Source organism: Balaenoptera ricei, chromosome 11 (assembly GCF_028023285.1).
Source record: "Balaenoptera ricei isolate mBalRic1 chromosome 11, mBalRic1.hap2, whole genome shotgun sequence".
NCBI lineage: Eukaryota > Metazoa > Chordata > Mammalia > Artiodactyla > Balaenopteridae > Balaenoptera > Balaenoptera ricei.
In genome coordinates this window covers 46,934,159-46,956,192 of record NC_082649.1, presented here as the reverse complement: position 1 = coordinate 46,956,192, position 22,034 = coordinate 46,934,159, and the positions used below count along the sequence as shown (strand labels likewise).

Genomic DNA, 22,034 nt, shown 5'->3' with positions numbered 1-22,034 from the left:
AGATACATGCAGAATGAGAATAAGGGGCACAGTGAGAGTCACAGCGGAAAGGAGATCCAAGGGGCAGAGAGAGAGGGAGCGTCATCCTGAAGGAAAAACAAGCTTGGGAGGGGGTCAGGAAGCCTGTGGGAGCAGAAGTGGGGGGAGGAGGGGCGTGGTTGGTAAATGAGACATGGAGAAGTGGCCAGGCACACAGAGAGGCAGGGCGTTTTCATGTTCGAAGTACTTCTGGGATTCCCTTCGGTGCCCGGGACCACACAGGATGCAGTTCTTTGTGAGGCCTTATCACTGTTTTTCCTGATTAGGATTTCCTCAAGAATCTGCCTCCAGCCTGAATCTCTGACTCTCCATCTCTCTCTCCCCCACCCCCATTTGTTTACTTATTTGTAAATGGTTTTATGATCTAATCTAAATGAATCACTTCTCAAAGGGTCTAAATTAAAAAGAACAGCCCTCCCCATAGTGAACACTGGTTAAATCTGTAACTTCGTTTACTCAGGTAAGAGGTCCCTTCATGAAGCAGCAGAATGGTAATTTCAAACAGCACTTTGTTTTTATTCCTGAGAATAACCAGTGGTATATATTCATTATTTTGGCAGTCCCTAAGGGAAACTCTAAACAAAATAGGGAAAGAGATCATTATTAAGAGAAATCTCTGCCAAACATCAGGATTTGAAGATAGACTTAAAAATTGCCATGTAATATTAGCATTTTTACAACAGCAAATTATTAGCTTCTGGTAATTATTTATCATATTGATCTTGGTAAATACCAAATGGTAAATACCAAATGAAAATATGCAAAGGTAGTATTTCCTATGTTTTATTTAAATCTAGTTTATGTCACTTATCAACAGATTTGTAATTAAATACAGATGTTTAACCAGATCAAATCTTAGACATTCTATTCTGCTTTTATTATCCAAAGTGAGAAAGCCCTGGGCTGTCACATCAGGTGGGCCTTGCTGCACTGGATGCTTGTGTAGCTACAGCTGGTGCTCAGCCTTGGTATCCTCATCTATGTGATGAGCACTGCACATCCTTCCCAGACTTGTGAGGGTACCAAAAGGTAATGCCTATAAGCCACCCACCATATTGCCTAGCGGGTCAGAGATTCTAAACCAACACACTGTCCCTTCCCTAAAGAAAAATCTACAGGTGGAAGGTATACAAAGAGAGCAGAAATAAACCACTAGCATTCTAACTTTTCTAGTGAAAAACATATTAAAGTTAATTTTACCCTCAGAATTGGCTATTAATGGCAAATAGGAATTGTTACTGAGAAATTTATCACTTACATGAATGCTCTGAATTCCCAAATAGGTTATCATAATAATTCTGCCATTAGGGAAACACCTCCATTAGAACTTGTGCATATCAAATTGGCAACATCTATACAAAACATATGGAAACAACTGTGTATCTAGTCTTTACAGAGGTAGATGTTCATGGAATGTTATGCTTTTTCTCTGTGGAAAGTTCTATTATTTTATTTTAAATACATAATTTGTCACAAAATAAAGTACTTATCTTAGAAGTGTTGCATGATACACAAAGTTAAAATTTAAAAGCTATGGTATCTATAAACTTACTTTGGATGCTTTTTTCCACATGCTAAGTAAAAAGTGATTTCATTAAACTAAACTAACTGTGGAAGACAGTAATTCTGGGAAGATAGTGACTTAAATGCAGCTCCCTTCTCTTTCTTTACCAGCTTTAAAGTAGCAGTGCATTTTGGGGGAAATAAATGCTGACATCCTCAGAAGCTTATGTGTACGTCAGGCCTTGAAACCTCTGAGAGGCTTAGCTAACAGAATTGACTGGACTGGCCTTTTATCGCCTGTGGGCTGAGTGAGTACGTGAAACCCGGTGTTGGAAAACTCAGAATGGTCATGGTGGAGTGGATATTTGGGAAAGAGTTTGGCTTGCACAGATCTAAACTTCATCCAAGTGGAAAGCTGCTACAGACCCACTGGAGTATGTCTATTCTCTCTGGTGGGGAGGCCAAGAAGGACCAGAATGGGTAAGCCTTCAAGTCCGTGAAAGTGATGGGAGACTGGAGAACAAAATGACATTTTTTAGGTTCTCACCACGTTTTTGGTGGCCTGGAACACATGACTAAAATGATAAGAAGATAGAAACTATTAGAAAAAGATTATTTGAAGAAAGATCCAGGAGACTTGCCGGAAGTAATAGGAGTTACCAAAGAAGAAAAAAAGGAAAACATATAGAGAAAATATACAAATAATGGGGAGAGGATTTTCCTGAAAGAAAGACCTAACACTGCCAGTGGAAAGAGCTCACCAACGGCCCCGTGGGCAAATGAGGAAAGGGCGAGGCCTGCGCGGATCCTGGTGAAATCCTTCAACGCTAGGGACAGGTGCAGTAAACTTACAGGTGCTCAGAGAGAAAGGACAAAGCTCACCTGCAGTGCTGGGAGCAGGAGGAAGGCAGACCTGCAGCCAGAGGTACTGAGAGAAGGGAAAGCACTGCGCTGTGAGAAGCTGAACTGCTCCCTGAGCTCATTTGGCTGAGAGGAAGACAAGTAATATTTGATGATCAACAACAATTCCGTAGCCTATCATCCAAATAGCCCATCAGAGGAAAGTATGTGAAGTACAACTCCAACCAACCAACCGAACTAACCAGGTTATTACAGGGCGAGTTTTACAGCCCATCTTTCTCCAATTTCTTAACATCTTCTACCCCACCTGCCAAGACCATCCACAAAGTTCCAGGAGTACCAGACCCTGAGGGGTGGAGACAGTGGCAGGAGCTGAATGAGCAGCTCACAGCTCCTTCACCACCGCTACACCCCAAGCCATACATTCAGGGATGAGGGGAGCTTTGAACTGGATTTGACCTTGAAATCATAAATTGGAACTGACTGGACTTAAAACCTACATTGTGTAAATTAAGACTCTTCTTAAAGGAGAATGAGCATAAAGCTATGTGATTTGCTCAAACTGTTGGCAATGAATAAGGGAGAAGGACAGTGGTTATAGAAAAATAAAACCAATTCCAGTTTGTACCATATTGAGTACAGACTATCTAGTAAGCCATTTGTACTTGTATTTTAAGGAATTATATATGCATCCTTACATACACTACGTAGAGTGATTGGGTAGAATAGGCTGAGAAAGGGACAAAAAGCAAGAATTAGAGATGAGATAGAAGATACATTTCTTGGAGGAATGAGGACTCTTCCAAGTTCCCTGGATATCTAGGTTGAATACTGTCTGGAGGAATCAAACATTTCCCATTGTAGCTTGCTGAAAGAAGCTTCAGAACAGCAAACTGAGATCAGTTAATCAAGGAAGAGCAATTCAAAATAAGCTTACATTGTATCTTGTGGAGCTGCAAGATAAGCTCTTTAAAAAGTAAGAACTAATTGTAAAAACAGAAGTTGAAGACACATTTCAGGAATACATAATTTTGCAAAAATAATCAGTTTTAAAATATGGTATTCTCTGTAAGTTTTTCTTGTTGCGTGAAAATATATGTTTTCAATATGAAATAGTGGGTCATCAACACTGTCAAGAAGCTAATCAAAACACTCTCTTTCTCTGCCTCCCCACCAACTTCTCTCTTTTCACTTTCTGTCTCAGTGAATAACTCACCATTGTCTGTATGGCAGTAGTCTTTGTCAACAGTTGATTTTTCTTGACTCTAGAAATAACTTTCTGTTTGATCAGTGTTGCCTGATCTATCATCACTATTGTCCATACTGTCCTCATTCTCCAATTTGGTCTCCCATTTCCAACTCTCTCTGCAATATTTCTCCATAATATTTATCTTTCAAATCTTGAAAACAATTTTCTGGTTCTTAAATTCTACAAGGGCAGTGGCTGATGTAATACAAATTGCTAAAATTGTGCTTGGCATACATTTGTTGCTCAGAAATATTCCTTGAATTTAAACAAACTGTTTGCCTTGTACCATTTATGTTACTTATTTAAACAAACCTTTCATCTTTCATTAATTAGCACCATTTATTTTACTTATTTGAATGATTTGCTCAGTTAAAATTTATATATTTTGTTTAACAGATTCTGATTATTGAGCTACTTTTCTGCCTTGTTCCCTTTCTTTGGACCAAATTCTTCAGTAATCATGATTCTTTTTGTCCATCTATAAAAGTATTTTCAGGGTCAGTGTTGACATGTGTTTATTATGTACTTATGCATTTGGCAGGATTAGCATTCAGTAAAGTTTTGAATATAATATACATTCTATTGATCCTCTAAGACTTTCCTTAACACTAAAATCCTATAAAATTAAGAGGTGAGATTCTCCCCTTGGAGATCAAAACTGTATCCTTAGGAACTACAATCTGTAACAACAAAGATAACTTTTTAGGAATGCTACTAAACCTTCATGTTAATGACTACATATGGAATTGCAAAAGCAGTTCTTTTGATTATAACGTCAGTTAATGCAGAAGAAGTAACTCATCAAAATGAAATCAAGGTGCTAGTAGAAATGGGAGAATAATGCTCAGCATCTAAAAAGCAATCAAGGCTCATGAAGAGTAGCCTTAGAGAATTCAGAACAGTGGCATCAAATGAGACCAGAGATAATTAATGATAAATTGTTTCTTAAATAGAAAGCAGATGATCACATCCTGACCCTAGATTCATAAAGTGAACTTTTGATTATCTGTACTGGAGAGGAGTAAGACAACACTTTTATTAGGGTTTGTAGAAAAATCACACTCACAGAATCCACTGTTTCTTTCTTCTGTCTTTCAGGTTATGTCAATCAATTAACAATGCTAAAGTGGCCTTGGGTGTCAATAATAATAATAATAATAATAATAATAATAATAATAATGTCATATTGTTACTAATTATTATTATTAGCTCTATTCTAAGAACTAGTAATAATTTTAATTCTTTTAAAGTCATTGCCCTGTATTATCTATTACAACTTATCAGATAAGAAGAAATACTCAATATTAGATGATTATAAAATTTTGCAAGTAAAATCAGAATATGATCATAGTGCTATAGCAATACAGGAAACATTTCTGTGCAAGTAATAATTACACAAATGCATGGCTTGTGCTTAGTGCTCTTAGCTAACACACTATTAGACTATAGTTAATTATGGGAAAGAAAAGGGAATTCACTAGTTTTGAAGATAGAAATCCGAGGAAAATCTTGACAACATTTTAACAACCACCACAACAATGAAGGAATGACATCCAGGTTCTGTTTCCCCCTCTGCACTGGATGTTATTGTTTTACTCTGTACCTGATCACTCTCTTGCCTGCCGGATGTTGTTGCCTTACATTGTGAACTCCTTCCATCCCCAGACAAAATGTATCTGCCATGCCCCAACTTGTGGTCTTTTTTTTTTTAATTTTTAAAAAATTTATTTATTTATTTATTTTGACTGTGTTGGGTCTTCACTGCTGCGCGCAGTCTTTCTCTAGTTGCCACGAGTGGGGGTTACTCTTCTTTGCAGTGCACAGGCTTCTCACTGTGGTGGCTTCTCTTGTTTCGGAGCATGGGCTCTAGGTGAGCGGGCTCAGTAGTTGTGGCATGCGTAACTTGTGGTCTTGACACTTATCAATATTGCTTTTGCTGGCTGGTGGGTTTTTATTTAATACATTGTTTTCCTTATATTCTTTTCACCTGCATAAAAGCCTCCGACCAAATTTTCACTTTTTAATCAAATCATAGCATGAATTTCTATACATTTATATTACATCTATTTCTAAACATTCTTATGTTTATAATCTTTTAAAACATTATAAAAATGTTTTCAGTGCATGAAAGTCTAGATCTTCTTCCATCTCCAAGAGTGAAAATATCCTGCTTTTCTTTTCTATTTTCCTTATGTCTACTTACTTTCCTGTATGATTGCTGTTAGCAGTCAGTGTCATTTTCCCATTTCAAAGCTAGGATTACAGTCTTTGAACAGTCTTTGAAGAACAGAAAGCAAGAATGTCCTCTATTTGCTTTTACCATAAGGAGGAAAAGAGTTTTACTTTTCCTCCGTAGTCACACTCTTGGTAGGTTTCTTATATAGGTTTCTAATATTTCAAACTTGAAATTATATAATATGCCCTAACTGGCCCATTTCAAGAATCACATCTGTGTCCAAGATATTTATCGAATCTAATGCAGGAGAGAAATAACCTGGAATGAACCATTATTTTCTGTGTTGAATTGACTTAAAGTCATGTACGTGAGACTGATAGGACTAACAAAGGACACAGACACTGACACACACACACACACACACACACACACACAGATATAAAACTTTACATAAGTATAAAAGTTATATATATATGTGTGTGTGTGTGAGTATCCACGCCACTTTTGGTGTTACTATAATTGACATAAAAATGCTTCAAACAGCATGTTTTCCTTTCTGGCATTTAGGAGGAACTAAACATGGGGGGTTGGGACTGTCCCTCTGGATTGGCTAGTTTTCTATAGGAAAGTGTTTTTGTTGAGATCTGATACACGCACACACACATCTTTTCTTTAAATGGTACAGACCTTTAGTGATGATCATTAGAGACAACTCAGGCAGGACAAATACTACTTTTCCCGTTCAATAGACTCTGATAATCCCACAGTGCTGGGTCACATGCCCCCCTGGGAAAGTCTGAGGCCATCCATGGCAGAGTTGGTAGAAATGAGTGTTGTGATCTCTTAATTCTGTCAGTAACTAACTCTTAAGGAGGTAACAAAGTAATCTATGTGTTACTGTGACCTAAATCTAATTTCTTGTTTGTGTGGAAACTCCTCTTTTCATCTTTTTTTACTAAAGGATGTACAAATTCACATTCAATGGGCAGAATTTTGCTGAAGGCTTCATAAGTCCTGATTATGAGATAGTGTATTTTGTTTTAATCATGATTTAATCATTCAGCATTAGTAAAACTTACTAATTCAACTTAATTGCAGGTGAGAGTCAGCCAATTTAGGAAAATTCAATATAGCCATTATTTTAAGGTAATCTGCTGACTAGGGTTGGAAAAAGGGAAGTTGTATTTGGGGATACCAGGGAGTCCCATTCACAAACTATGATGTATTAATAAATGTCGCCCCTAACATTGTGCAAGGCACAGTCTGCAAAGCCTTCTGTGGCAGTCCTAGTGCTTGAACTATAAAAAAAGGAGTGTTACAAAATATAATAATGACAATACTTGTTTACCTTCACAGCTTATAAAGGGAAGAGAAGGGCATTCACATTATTAGTTTAGGATTTTATAGCTCTTTTGTCATTATTTGTCAAATAATTTATTTGACACTTCTAATCTGTATTTGCAAGACAAATTAGCTAATATAAGGAAAACTTTAATATAGCACCTTCTCAAAGCATTAAAGATTTAAAATTAACAGCATTCACCAGCAATCCCACTACTGGGCATATACCCTGAGAAAACCATAATTCAAAAAGAGTCATGTACCACAATGTTCATTGCAGCTCTATTTACAATAGCCAGGACATGGAAGCAACCTAAGTGTCCATCGACAGGTGAATGGATAAAGAAGATGTGGCACATATATACAATGGAATATTACTCGGCCATAAAAAGAAACGAAATTGAGTTATTTGTAGTGAGGTGGAAGGACCCAGAGTCTGTCATACAGAGTAAAGTAAGTCAGAAAGAGTAAAACAAATACCGTATGCTAACACATATATATGGAATCTAAAAAAAAAAAAAAAAAAAAAAGGTTCTGAAGAACCTAAGGGCAGGACAGGAATAAAGATGTAGACGTAGAGAATGGACTTGAGGACATGGGGAGGGGGAAGGGTAAGCTGGGACGAAGTGAGAGAGTGGCATGGACATATATACACTACCAAATGTAAAACCGATAGCTAGTGGGAAGCAGCCACATAGCACAGGGAGATCAGCTCGGTGCTTTGTGACCACCTAGAGGGGTGGGATAGGGAGGGTGGGAGGGAGACGCAAGAGGGAGGAGATATGGGGATATATGTATACGTATAGCTGATTCACTTTGTTATAAAGCAGAAACTAACACACCATTGTAAAGCAATTATACTCCAATAAAGATGTTTAAATTAAATTAAATTAAATTAAATTAAATTAAATTAAATTAGCAGGGTTCAAGTTATTGATGTTTTATTGACCTGCCACTCTACTTGTTTTGATAGGACTGAATGGAAACCACCAAGCTGGAAATTTTTCCCATGGCAATAATCATTCATTTGTCTTAACAAATCACTTGAAGTACTAAAACTGTATTGTTTTCCAACATCTGACATCATTCAGACATTTCATGAGGAGTTGTATGTTCTACTGTCGGCAGTCTTAGACGATCACAGCCCATTGTAGGACAAGTTGGGTAGATGGTGGATAACATAGAGGAAGATGAATGTTCTAACCATGGAAAGACGCTTCATTGTGTAGAGGAATTAGATGTCAGTGGACCTCCGTACTATTCGACATTAGCTTTCTATGTTGTTCTAGTTTGCCTCTTACTTGGTATAGTTCTTCACCTGTGATGTTTGTAAATATTAATATCCTGATATGTGAGCATTTCTATGGACTTCAATATAAATGTCAAAATAAACCTGAATTACCAAGTGATTTCATATAAAAGAAAAAGAACTGACAGTTAATTTTTGCCCCTTGTGGTTCTGGTGATGAATGAAGCTGCCATCCTTTGCTTGGTGCTGAGGCCAGCAAGGCAAATGGGAAAAATTTACCAAGTAGAATGGCATTCATTGACTGTAAAATTTACTAATTCAACATTGAGAGTTATCAGAGTATTTATTTTTAAAAAACTTATTCATTCATAGCAAAAAATATTTATTAAATGCTTCCTATGTGCTTGGCATAGTTCAAAGTGGGAGAATAAAGCAGTGAAATGATACAACAATCCCTGTCCTCATGACACATATTTTACAGGGAAACCAACAATAAATAAGTAAATACATATATATATATATATATATATATATATATATAGTACATATGAAGCTGTTAAGAGCTATGAGGAAAATAAATAAGTGAAGATGGTCAGGGCATGATGGGACAGTGAATCACAGTGTTAAATCGGGTGTCTGGTGGTATCGTGGGCAAAATATAGTAGGGCTGTACAAATATAAGGAGGTTACTTTAGACTGTGCAGTGAGGGAAGAATTTCCTGCAATGTTACCATGTAAGTTGAGACCTGAATGACAAGGAGATGGCTGTGTCAATATTTTGGAGAAGAATCTTCAAAGGCCCTTAGTGAAGAAGGAGCCTGGGGTGTTTGATGCATAGTGAGGAGCTGTTGGATGGGCAGAGATAAAGCCAAGAGGCAACAGGAACAGGTCACACTGGTCAAAGGAAGGTTTTCCATTTTCTGTCTCCATCTATATCTGTTTAGGGAGAGCATCTTGATTGTAGGGTACTATTCCCCAGACCTCACCCAGATGAGGTTTTAATGCCCTGCATCACCCCCAGACACTCCCTCAGTCAGTCTATCAAACAAATGCTTATTGTGCCAGGTATGACTCTAAATGATGGGAATACGAGAGACACTGCCAGCCCTGCCCTCATAGAGCATATATTTCAGTGGAGAAGATACAAATGAAATGATTACAAGTATCAAGGGGTCTAAGAAGTAAGCGAGATGTATTACTGGTATTTATAATAAAATAAGGTTAACCTAGCGTACAGCCTAGGTCTAAAATCTATGTAGTGAGATAGTATTTCATCTTACGTATTTCACCTCAAAAAGTCATTCCAAGATTTTATCTACTATAATAATAAGATAGATTTAAAACACCAATTTACTTATATATAATATATAAAATAAAAAATATATATAGTGCTTTATAATTTTCTATGTCCTTTCATATGCCTTACCCCATCTAATATTCACAATACTTATGACAGAGGTCAGTCTATTATTATTACCTTCTTTTTAAAGATGAATAAGCTAAAGTTCTGAGAATTTAACTGACTTGTCTATAATCACAAAATGAGTTAGTAATGTAGGCAGTCCTAGCCTTTTTCTATACCACCTAGATCACCAGAGGTCTGGTCTGAGCTAAACATAGTAAAACGGTTTACCCAACAGCACCAGGCATTTAGTTCAGAAGCAAAAGGAAGAGAGAACATAGCATTCTCATTCTTAAGAAACATGGGATCTATTTAGGGAAGTGTTCAGATAAGTACCAGATAATAAATTGTGCAGAAATTCTGTGTGCATATAAAGTTATGGAATAATCAGAGTGGTATGGGATTATTCTATAACCTTGTCTCGACAGAAATTTTAAAACTGGGCATATAAATAGATTATGTGGTTAGATTTTGACGCTTTTCCATTCTGAAATTCTCTGGGTGTTTTCCCCATTCTCAAAATCACTGCCAATCAATGAATCTTACCCACCATTTCCTCTGAGTTTATTGCTTAGTTTAGAAATGTACAGTGTTTCTTCATTGCACAGATTAATCTTAGCTATTCTCTCTTTCTCTGTCCACTGAAGACTCCTGCCAGGGCAATCCAGAAAACTTTACTCAGCATTCTCTTCTAATTATCTTATTCCCAGCTCCAGGGCTGATGCCAAGATTTTTATTCGAATAACCTCTTCCTGGAATGCTAAATTGTCGACCTTTAGGAAAGCTTCATTCATTTAACCTTCCTCTATTTCTTAGAAAATCAGTAGAGAATTCCATTCAGTATGCAACTCTGAATTTGCTCCCTTTCTATATGAGCGTTCTCTGTTTCCCTCATATAGTGCAATGAGTTTATTTTTCCAATTTTTGTGTGATGTCAACAAATGTCTAGTTTTATTAGTATTGATTATTTTACATTATGTTTTATAATGAGCCAGCACCTGACATACTATTGCATAAAATACATTTGATATTTTTCAAACACTATTGTTGTCTTGTTACACATATTATGTTTAATCTTTTTCCCCGTCCACTCTACCTGAAGATATTCTCTACTAATTAAAAATTATGAACAATACATGTCAACTACCAAGTAAATAAGACACAAGAGAAAAGTATACATCTTCAGTTACGTATTTGTGTTTATGTGTTAACTGTCTTATTCTTCATGGCTACAAGTGGGTGCATGGCATGCAGTGTACTGAAGACAAATGCTGCTTCCAAACCACCATTATGTGGCACCAGGTCCTGTGCTAAGTGCTTTTGTATTCTTTTTAATTTTTACCTTCATATCAACTCTACAGATAATTAGTCTGCAATATGTTTCTTTTCTAAAAAGTCAGTGAAAATCAAAGGCACATTTTTTAATAGAAACTGATGAGAAACGTCTTTGTAAAAATGAAAAGCACTTACGGGAACCAGAAATTTTTTGATCTCTTCCAATGCATGACTCATACGTGAATAAGCTTCCCCAGGTGGAGCAAACACTTCAATTAATACATGAAGTTCATCACTCAAGTGTGCATATTTGGCTTCCCCACTCTTCCTTAGTTCTTCTTCCTGTGAAAAAGGTTATTTTTAGAAATACAAATCCACTCATTTTGCATTGATTTAACATTTACTGAGAAGATGACAGAGGGCATAATCTAAGCAAATCTTCCCTTAGTAGAAACCCTTTGAGAAATAAAAATCTGGTACAAGCCATTTTTGAGTGTTTGAATGATTCTTTAAAAAAAAATCTGGCATTTGTTTTTCTCTTTCTGACTTACTTCACTCTGTATGACAGACTCTGGGTCCATCCACCTCACTACAAATAACTCAATTTTGTTTCTTTTTATGGCTGAGTAATATTCCATTGTAACAATTACCGTATGCTAACACATATATATGGAATCGAAAAAAAAAAAAAAAAGGTTCTGATGGACATAGGGGCAGGACAGGAATAAAGACACAGATGTAGAGAACGGACTTGAGGACACAGGGAGGGGGCAGTGTAAGCTGGGACGAAGTGAGAGAGTAGCATTGACATATATACACTACCAAACGTAAAATAGATAGCTAGTGGGAAGCAACTGCATAGCACAGGGAGATCAGCTCAGTGCTTTGTGACAACCTAGAGGTGGGGATATGGGGATATAAGTATATGTATAGCTGATCCACTTTGTTATACAGCAGAAACTAACACAACGTTGTAAAGCAATTATACTCCAATAAAGATGTTAAAAAAAAATCTGGCATGATTATCATCTACACCACATTTTAATCAGCTAAATAAAAATGCTAAATCCCTGAAAAGAAGTGCCAGAAATGCCATTAACTTCTCAGTGGACTCCACTGGAAGGAAAGGATTGTTTTTGTGCCAGACAAGTAATCATTTGCAGATAATAAAACTAAGATGACCACTGCTCTTTAAGAGAACCAGGATTTTCTAGATACTTTTTGAGAAGTGGTGAAAAGGTTACTCATTCCCCATGAAAGTGAGCAAAACCGAGGCTTCTCTCCCAGCCTCGTGCCCACGGGCATAGGTCATCATCCGGCTCCTACCCACCACTTCGCTATCTTGGCTGCCTCACTTTGGTCAGTATAGAGGAGTATATTAAAGGCATGGCTGTTAAGCATTATGTTGGCCTTGATTCTGCGTGAGCTACATACCCTCAGATTTTTTGTTAGTACTGCACCCAAGTCATTACTGAGGCCTGATTAATTCAGTTCAGATGCTGAGCAGATCAGCGTCTGATCCATGTACTTTGCTCACGTGTGTTAGGTGTTTTACACACATCTCCAATCTCACAATAACCTTGAACAGTATTCACATAATTCAGATTAGGAAATTGAGTTTAAAAGACTTTAAGTAACCTCAGCAAAGTTGGGGTTCAAACCCAGCTCATTTTGCAACAAGATTTGCATTTGGATTTCAAGGAAGCAAATTCAGTTTAAAATTAATATAAATAATATTAATTATATTTTATCTTTCTTGACTCTCCTCCTCCCAAACTAGCAATTGTTTCACTAAATTTCAAAGGATAAAAATTTTTAAAGTAATTTTTAGTTTTATGTGTGGATGAAATTGGAAGTGTAACATGAATACACCTAAACTGCATAAACAAAAGCAAATTTGCTATCTATTTCATATGAGTTAACTGTATGACCCATGTTAAAGTGTTTATCTGATTAGAAATGCCCATCATTTCAACACATGGAGGATCCATAAAAGAGATGGAAAGGCCTGCTTGTTTTGCTGTGCCTCCCTCACCTACTCAAATCTCTCTCACAGCAATACTTGTCAGCCCGGGAATACACTCTTACTTTCCTAGGCATACATTCTCTACCTAACTAGAGTATTTACTTTTATTAAAAAGGTTTCTCTTAATGTCCAATTCTGATACTTCTCAATACTTCCTCAGCTGGTTTTCTGCTGGTTATTAAGGGCTACTTACCAGCCAAATTTAATAAGGTCTGCCACTGGAGGTGTGGCGTTGAGATCAGAATTATAACACTTGACTTCAGACTCTCAAAATGAGCCAGATGAGATATCTTTGCAGTAGAACCAATAGGCTGTTGTTCATGAAAAATGCAGCTTTCTATTTAAAAACACATTTTCCTTTTTCCCAACATCCACCCCCCCCAATCAAACTTTATATAAGCGTATGAGGAAACTGAAGTCTTCAGAGATTAATCAACTTCTTTAAGGTCAAGAGTGAGTCAGGACTGGAGCCAGGACTCAGTGCAGTAGGGGACAGCTCTGATAAAGACTTCAGAGAACCAAAGTTACCACAGCGGAACCTCCCATGAGCTACTGCTGGTTATTTTCAAAACCAGACTCATAACTTCAAAGGTGCTATATTTGCCCTTGCTCCTGGGGATGACTTCTGACAAAGCAAAATTTCCCAAGCTTTAGTTTCTTCATATGTGAAGTTAAGATAATAGTATGTACCTCAAAGAATTTTGTGAGTTTTGATAAAATTGAAGAATATTTTGTATACTAAAAAATGCCATATGAATTTAATATAATAATGGTAATAAATATTATTTCCAATTTCTCAAGTAGTATTTTAAAATAATGTTTGTGCTCACGCCTGTGGGCTGCACTTGGAGCCATGGCGGTGGCAGCCGCAGGACGTGGCCCGGGCTCTGGACCTGGGGACTCCTCAGAGCGGCCCGAAGCGGAGGCTCCGGAGCGTCGGCAGAAGGTGCACGGGATGCTGAAGCTTTATTACGGCCTCTCGGAGGTAGAGGCGGCGGGGCGCCCTGCGGGGCCGAACCCCTTGGACCCTACAGATCTCAATGGGGTGCACTTCGACCCGGAAGTGTATCTGGACAAGCTGCGAAGAGAGTGCCCACTGGCCCAGCTGATGGACAGTGAGACGGACATGGTGTGGCAGATCCGGGCTCTAGACAGCAACATGCAGACCCTGGTCTATGAGAACTACAACAAGTTCATCTCAGCCACAGGTTTTTCTGAAAAGACCAAAAAGTAAATATTTTAGGCTTTGTGGGCCATCTGGTTTCTGTCACAACTACTCATCTCTGCCATTATCATGAAAGCAACTAAAGACAGTATAAATGAATGAGCATGGCTGTATTCCAGCAAAACTCATTTACAAAAACAGCCCTGGCATCCAGAGTGACATCAGCAAAAATAGTGGAGTAAGTGCATTTGAAAATATCCCCTCCATAAAAGCAACCCTAAAACTGGCCAAAATGGTTAGAATAAGATTTCTTAGAACTCTGGAAAGTAACCAAAGGTGTACAGCAATCAGAGGAGCATTTATTCAAGAAAAAGAGCTGAATCGTGGTAAAAATAATGAATCCTATGGTATTTTAGCTTGTCCTAGCCCCACCATTTCCTCTCCAGCTTAGCAGTAGCCTTGAAAAATAGCCCATACTCCTAATACTGGAGGGAGCAGAACAAAGCTGGAGTTCTTTCAAAGCCTCATGCCCAAAGAATTGTCATTATTTAACCTATCTGGTGGTTTCCTAAAACAGTCCACCCCATAGGTTTGTCTTGACCTGGAGGTCACCCAGTGCTAAAAGTCTCTCACCAGAGTTGTTTGTCAAAAACAATTACAGGCAAATGTTGTGTCTGTCTGAAGTGATAGATAACACTTGGGCAAACAACAGTACTAACCCAAAAGCTTAAAAGGAAAAGCTGAGGAATGAGATGTCCCTAGGGGCTTTGACAAGCTCTGACACATTATTAGGAATCTTGAAGGCCACAAATGTGTAGGGTAGTACACATACTTAAGAAAGACCTGAGGGACTTCCCTGGTGGCGCAGTGGTTAAGAATGCACCTGTCAGGGCTTCCCTGGTGGCACAGTGGTTAAGAATCCACCTGCCAATGCAGGAGACACAGGTTTGAGCCCTGATCCAGGAAGATCCCACATGCCGCAGAGCAACAAAGCCCGTGTGCCACAACTACTGAGCCTGCACTCTAGAGCCCAGGAGCCACAACTACTGAGCCCGTGTGCCACCACTACTGAAGCCCACATGCCTAGAGCCCGTGCTCCCAACAAGAAAAGCCACCACAGTGAGAAGCCTGTGCACCACAACGAAGAGTAGCCCCCTCTCGCCACAACCAGAGAAAAGCCCACATACAGCAATGAAGACCCAATGCAGCCAAAAATAAAATAAAATAATTTTTAAAAAAATCCACCTGCCAGTGCAGGGGACACGGGTTCAAGCCCTGGTCTGGGAAGATCCCACATGCCGCGGAGCAACTAAGCCCGTGCGCCCCAACTACTGAGGCTGCACTCTGGAGCCTGCGAGCCACAGCTACTGTGTCCGTGCACCCTGGAGCCTGTGCTCAGCAACAAAGAGAAGCCACCTCAATGAGAAGCCCGCGCACCACAACAAAGAGTAACTCCCACTCGCTGCAACTAGAGAAAGCCTGTGCACAGCAATGAAGACCCAACACAGCCAAAAATAAATAAATAAATAAAATAAATTTATTAAAAAAGAAAAGAAAAGAAAGAAAGAAAGACATGAGAATGTCCTAAGCTCTCACTTCTGGCTTACTTCAGGCTCAGTGCAGGCAGGAAGTGAAGGTTAAGGGAGAGTTGTAAACCTCCTGGCTGAGTGTTTAAGGTATGCCCCAACACACACACACACACACACACACACACACACACACACACAGCTCCTCAGTAAATACTAAGAGATTTATTAGTTCTAGATATTTAAGGAGATCCTTGTCCAGTCATTAGCTAATCACTAAGCTAACCAAGTAAAGGTTTCAGTGGCTATACACAACAAAGAATATAAACTACAGAGTTGGTTCAGAAACTAATTAGTACAGGTTTAGTAACTCTGAAAAATAATTAGACAAACAATAGCAACAAGCAGCAATAACAAACCCTGGGGAGGAGAGAGGATCTGATTTCTAGAGTTGCCATGTTATATCAGTATTATCTAACATGTCTGTTTTTTCAATAAAAATTTAGAGACATGCAAATAAAGTAGAAAATCTGACCCATACACAAGAAAAAGCAGTAGAAACTGTCCCTGAAGAAGCTGAGACATTGAATTTACTACATAAAGATTTAAATCCACTATTTTAAATATGTTCAAAGACTTTCAGGAAGCTGTATCTAAAGAACTAAAGGAGGGCATAAGAATGCTTCACCAAATACAGAATATCAAAGAGAAGAAATTATTTAACAAAAGAACCAACTAGAAACGATGAAGTACCACAATGAAAATGAAAAATTCACTAGAGGGTCTCTATAACAGATTTGAACAAGCAGAGAAAGGATCAGCAAACTTCAAGATAGGTCAGTTGAAATTATTCAGTGTGAGGAATAGAAAGAAAAAAGGATGAAGAAAATTGAACAGAGCCTTAGAGACATGTGGGACACCAAGTGTACCCACATATGCATAATAGGAAGAGTGAGAGGAGAGAGAAAATAGCAGAAGGAATATATGAAGAAATAATGGCCCAAACCTACCCAAATTTACTGAAAAACATTAATCTACACATCCAAGAAGCACAACAAACTCCAAGTGGGATAAATGCAGGGAGATTCACACCTAGGCATATCACATTGAAACTGTCAAAAAAAAAAAAAAAGAAACTTGAAAGCATCAAGAGAAAAGTGACTCATCACATACAAGTGATACTCAATAAGATTAACAGCTGATTTCCCATCAGATACCGTGGAGGTCAGAAGGCAGTGGATTCACATTTCAAAGTGCTGAATGAAAAAAATGTCAACCAAGAATTCTATACCCAGTAAAAATATCCTGTAAAAAAGAAAGAGAGGGACTTCCTTGGTGGCACAGTGGATAAGACTCCACACTCCCAATGCAGGGGGCCCGGGTTCGATCCCTGGTCAGGGAACTAGATCCCACATGCATGCCGCAACTAAGAGTTTGCATGCCACAACTAAGGAGCCCACGTGCCTCAACAAAGGAGCTGGTGAGCTGCAACTAAAGGAACCCTGGAGCTGCAACTAAGGAGCCCACCTGCCACAACTAAGGAGCCCATGTGCTGCAACTAAGACCCGGTGCAACTAACAATAAATAAATATTTTTTTAAAAAAGAAAAATAAATAAATAAAATAAAATAATGTTTGTCTTTTTCAACAGGGACCAAAATAAATGTGGCTCAAACAAGAAGAAGAGTTATTTCTCTTTAACGTAAGAGTCTGTGGCTACAGGTGGCTGGAGGAGCAGGTGGTCTTTCTCCGCACCCTTCTCCAGCCCCTAAGATGTTCCTCTCATATGTGTTGATGAAGGAGGCTGTTTATCACAACTTCTGGATTCCACTCCGTGGAAAAAAGAAAGTGTGGACAGCAAAAAGTTTCCTTTCAAGGACATGTACCAGAGGCTTCATATATCAACTCTGCTGACGTGTCTTTGGCAAGAGCATGGTCACATGGTGGCCCTGGATGCAATGGAGGCTCTGTATGTGGATTCAGACCGAGCAGCCATGAGGCCACCTAAAATGAGAGGGCTTCGTTTATGACAGAAAACAGTGAGAATGGATATTGCTTGATTACGAGCTGTCTTTGTCATTCAGTACTCATTCAGGGCGAGTTAAAATGACACTTGATTATTATATCTAATTTTGATGAATAGCTAGCCAGTGTCTGCCAGAATGTTCAGATTTTATTTTCAAAAACAATACTTTACACCCTGGTTGGATTTATAATATAAAGCTCCAAGTTGCATTTGAATATAAGCAGACATCACAGCCATCCTGAAAAGCACAAGGGCCTGGACACCAGTAAGTATATTTATAGTAATTTAATAGTCTCTTGAGGTATTTCTTGAACAAGAGTTCCAAATATATTATTGGAAAAATGTTTATCTTTGTAATAAACACATTACCTAGTAAGTCAATTATGAACTGAGTGGTAGTGTTTTCATGTTTCTGCCCCATCATATCTTGCATGTTTCGTAACAAAGATCATGTGCCCTGGAAGCTTACACTAGTTAGAACAGGCACACAATAGCAAGAAGAGTAAAGAAAAAGATTAAGAATTTAGAAATGCTAGAAAAATCTTAGGTGTAAACTGAAATGAATCATTCCAAATTTAACACTAGGAACATTGGATCTCCATCTAATAAAGACATGGAAAAGGGAAGAGAGAATAAATCAAAAGAATGTAAGATGCACACACCAGAATGTGAATCTACTTGACGTGATTCAAAATTCCATTTTAAAAGACTGGACACTCAGTCAATTTTATTTAGTCTTCCATGTATAAGGCATATGTATTCCACTGAGGGCATTTACTTTAGCCACTGACCTTCAGAGGATAATTCGTGATGTTTAGCTATTACAAAGGAATCACAAGCTAATTATTTTAAGTAAAATTATTAGTTGCTAAACATTAGAAATTGTTTACACAAGGTCATTAGGGAATAACAAATCTGGTGTTACATATCCCCAAGTACTCTAACCCATGCTAACCTTAAGGTAAACTATAAGCAAAACATATCAGTTTTTATCACTTATTTTTTAGAGAATAGCACAGCACTAAAGAGAGTCTAATTTGAATTGCATTCATGTATTTAATTGTTAAAAGGATTTTAAAGGAAATTTTCTCTTAGGAATTATCATTTGTATTTTGTCTTCTACAAAAGAATATTTCTGACTTGGAAATAATTTGACAGCTAGGGAAATTTCCTCTTAATTCAAAATAGCATGTTCAATGAAGAAAACTTCGAAAAAAATCTCAACAATTACAAATGTATTTTTTTACTCAACAATCATACAATTCAAGATATACTGTTAGCATTTTTAGTATATTTTCTTCAAGTCACTTTTTAAAACAATACCAGTAATGGAATAGAAGTCATAATTTTGGTATTACTTCTTAGGTTATAGGTACGCAGAGTACTTTCCATGGATTATCTAATTTTATCTGCATAATTATATGCTAGATAATATTGTTCCCCTCATCTTACTGATGAGGGGACTATGGCACAGAGAGAGAAACTTATCCAGAGTTATACAGACTATTAATCAGAGAATAGGATCCAGTTAATCTCATAACGAAGGTCAAGTTCTTAATCAGTATAGGTGTATTGCCTGTACAGGTACTTAAGTGTAAGTAAACATTTTATACATCCATATACCATGGATATCTCTAGTTTCTAGAAGACACTACACTTTCCTGGTATCCAGTCCTATGTAGCACTGTGCCCTGCACTGTGCCCTAGAGCAGGTTACAGGTCTTTATTATTTTTTTTTAAGTATTTGTTTATTTATTTACTTATGGCTGTGTTGGGTCTTCGTTTCTGTGCGAGGGCTTTCTCTAGTTGTGGCAAGCGGGGGCCACTCTTCATCGCGGTGCGTGGGCCACTCACTATCGCCACCTCTCTTGCTGCAGAGCACAGGCTCCAGACGCTCAGGCTCAGTAATTGTGGCTCACGGGCCCAGCTGCTCCATGGCACGTGGGATCTTCCCAGACCAGGGCTTGAACCCGTGGCCCCTGCATTGGAAGGCAGATTCTCAACCACTGAGCCACCAGGGAAGCCCCAGTTTACAGGTCTTGATCCACCAAGCACATATGCCGTGAATTTCCTTTCCCTCCCGCAAAGATTCTGCTTCCTTGGTAACTGTGTGTCATTAGTGCTGGGCGAAACTATTATTTTCAAGGTTCTCACTCACCTCCTATTTTATGAAGAGCTTACCTAAAAATGCTAGTGATCTCACATCACTAACTCTGTGTCTGTAACTCCCTAACTCTGTGTCTGTAACTGCCAGTTCCAAAGAAGGCATTCATCTAAAATTTGAAGGTTGAGCTCAGATTAGTTTACACAATTTCGCATGGATATTGATGTTGTATCCTTAAAACAGATGTGCTTCAGGATGGGTTATTTTCTATTTTCTTGAACAGTTTGCCCAACAGCAAGGGCAGGATGGTTAGGACCCGCCACCCCGAATTCTATTCTGAGGTAGACACTCAAGTCAGCTCACAACTAGGTAGTTTATCTTAGTTCAGATGATTCAAGACAAATTCCCCAAAATAGGACACAGGATTAGATGTCCTCTTGCACTTTGGTGAAGCCATTTGGTTCCTGGATTTGCCAACTGCAAATTTTAACATAACACTCAAAATTTCTTAAAACATCCTATAAGATCCACTCTAAAAATCATTTATGGGTGACACTGACTTCATTTAAAATATCAGAGGGGCAGAAAGCAAAGAGGTCACATTGTATCATTGTTATGATAATCTCATTACAGACAGCTCAAAAAAAAATCCTCCTTCTCTTCTCCCCAAGCCCTTCCCTGCTTCATTACACAATTTTAATTTTTTCTCTTCTGTCTCTAATTTTTGTTATTACTCTGTCCTCCGACCTGGAATTTCCTAGGGAATTTCAAGTTATTTTCACCTCTATTAAACAGAGTAATTTAGTTACTGAGTGCTAATTCCCAAGCTTATATGTCCAGTTCATTATGGAGCTCAATGAAATAAAGGGGACGACAGTTATTTGGCCCTACTATCCTTAGAAGTCTCAGTGGTGATCATTATTTGTTACTTGGAATGACCCTTTAAAATCACATAAACACACACACAAATAGAGTGCTGTTTAAAGTGGGATTTTAGTGAAAGAAAATGTTTACATTTTGTCAAATTAAGAAGAACAGTCACCTGCTTTGGGTAATTTTTTTAGAATATGCTATAAATTGTTCATAATTTGATGTAGACCATGTATTCCTCCTTTGTGCTACTCCAGATTTTGTTTTGTCCTTCCATAGTCTCCTGAAAGTCACCAACACCAACAGCAGAGAGAACACCTAAGTAAGTGAGTTGATGTCCTACTCACCATTTCTTTAATTGAAGTATAGTTAATTGAAAATATTATATTTTCAGGTGTACAATATAGTGATTTAATATTTTTATAGGTTATACTCCATTTAAAGTTATTACAAAATAATAGTTATATTTTCCTGTTGTGTACAATATATCCTTATTGCTTATTTATTTTATACATAGTAGTTTGTGTCTCTTTATCCTATACCCCTATCTCACCCCTGCCCCTGTCCCTTCCCCCAATTGTAGCCACTAGTTTATTCTCTATATCTGTATGTTTCTGTTTTGTTATATACATTCGTATCTACATTCATGTGTTTCATTTTTTAGGTTCCACATATAAGTGATATGAGTATTTGGCTTTCTCTGCCTGACTTATTTCATTAAGCATGGTACTCTCTAGGGTCATCCACAGTGTTGCAAAAGGCAGTTGCATTATTTTTATGGCCATGTAATATTCCATTATATATACCACATCTTCTTTATCCATTCATCTGTTGATGACATTTAGGTTGCTTCCATGTCTTGGCTATTGTAAATAATGCTGCTATGAACACTGGGGTACATGTATCTTTTCTAATTAGTGTTTCCATTTTCTTTTGATATATACCCAGGAGTGGAATTGCTGAATCATATGGTAGTTTTATTTTTAACTTTCTGAGGAAACTTCATACTGTTTTCCATAGTGGTTGCACCAATTTATAGTCATACCAACAGTGTACAAGGGTTCTACTTTGTCATCTTCACCAACATTCATTATTTGTTGACTTTTTGATGATAGCCATTCTGACAGGTGTGAAGTGATATCTCATGGTGGTTTTGATTTGAATTTCTCTGATGATTGGTGATATTGAGCATTTTTTCATGTGCCTATAGGCCATCTGTATAT

At 37.9% G+C, this 22,034-nt stretch overlaps 1 protein-coding gene across 1 annotated transcript in view; it reads right to left on the bottom strand.

The window, feature by feature from the left end:
• The window catches only part of KHDRBS2 (KH RNA binding domain containing, signal transduction associated 2), a 720,740-nt gene that overhangs the window by 395,050 nt on the left and 303,656 nt on the right, over positions 1-22,034 (bottom strand). The window contains exon 4 of the mRNA XM_059937548.1: positions 11,291-11,437. Coding sequence (XP_059793531.1) covers positions 11,291-11,437 — 147 coding nt within the window. The remainder of the gene's footprint in view (positions 1-11,290; positions 11,438-22,034) is intronic.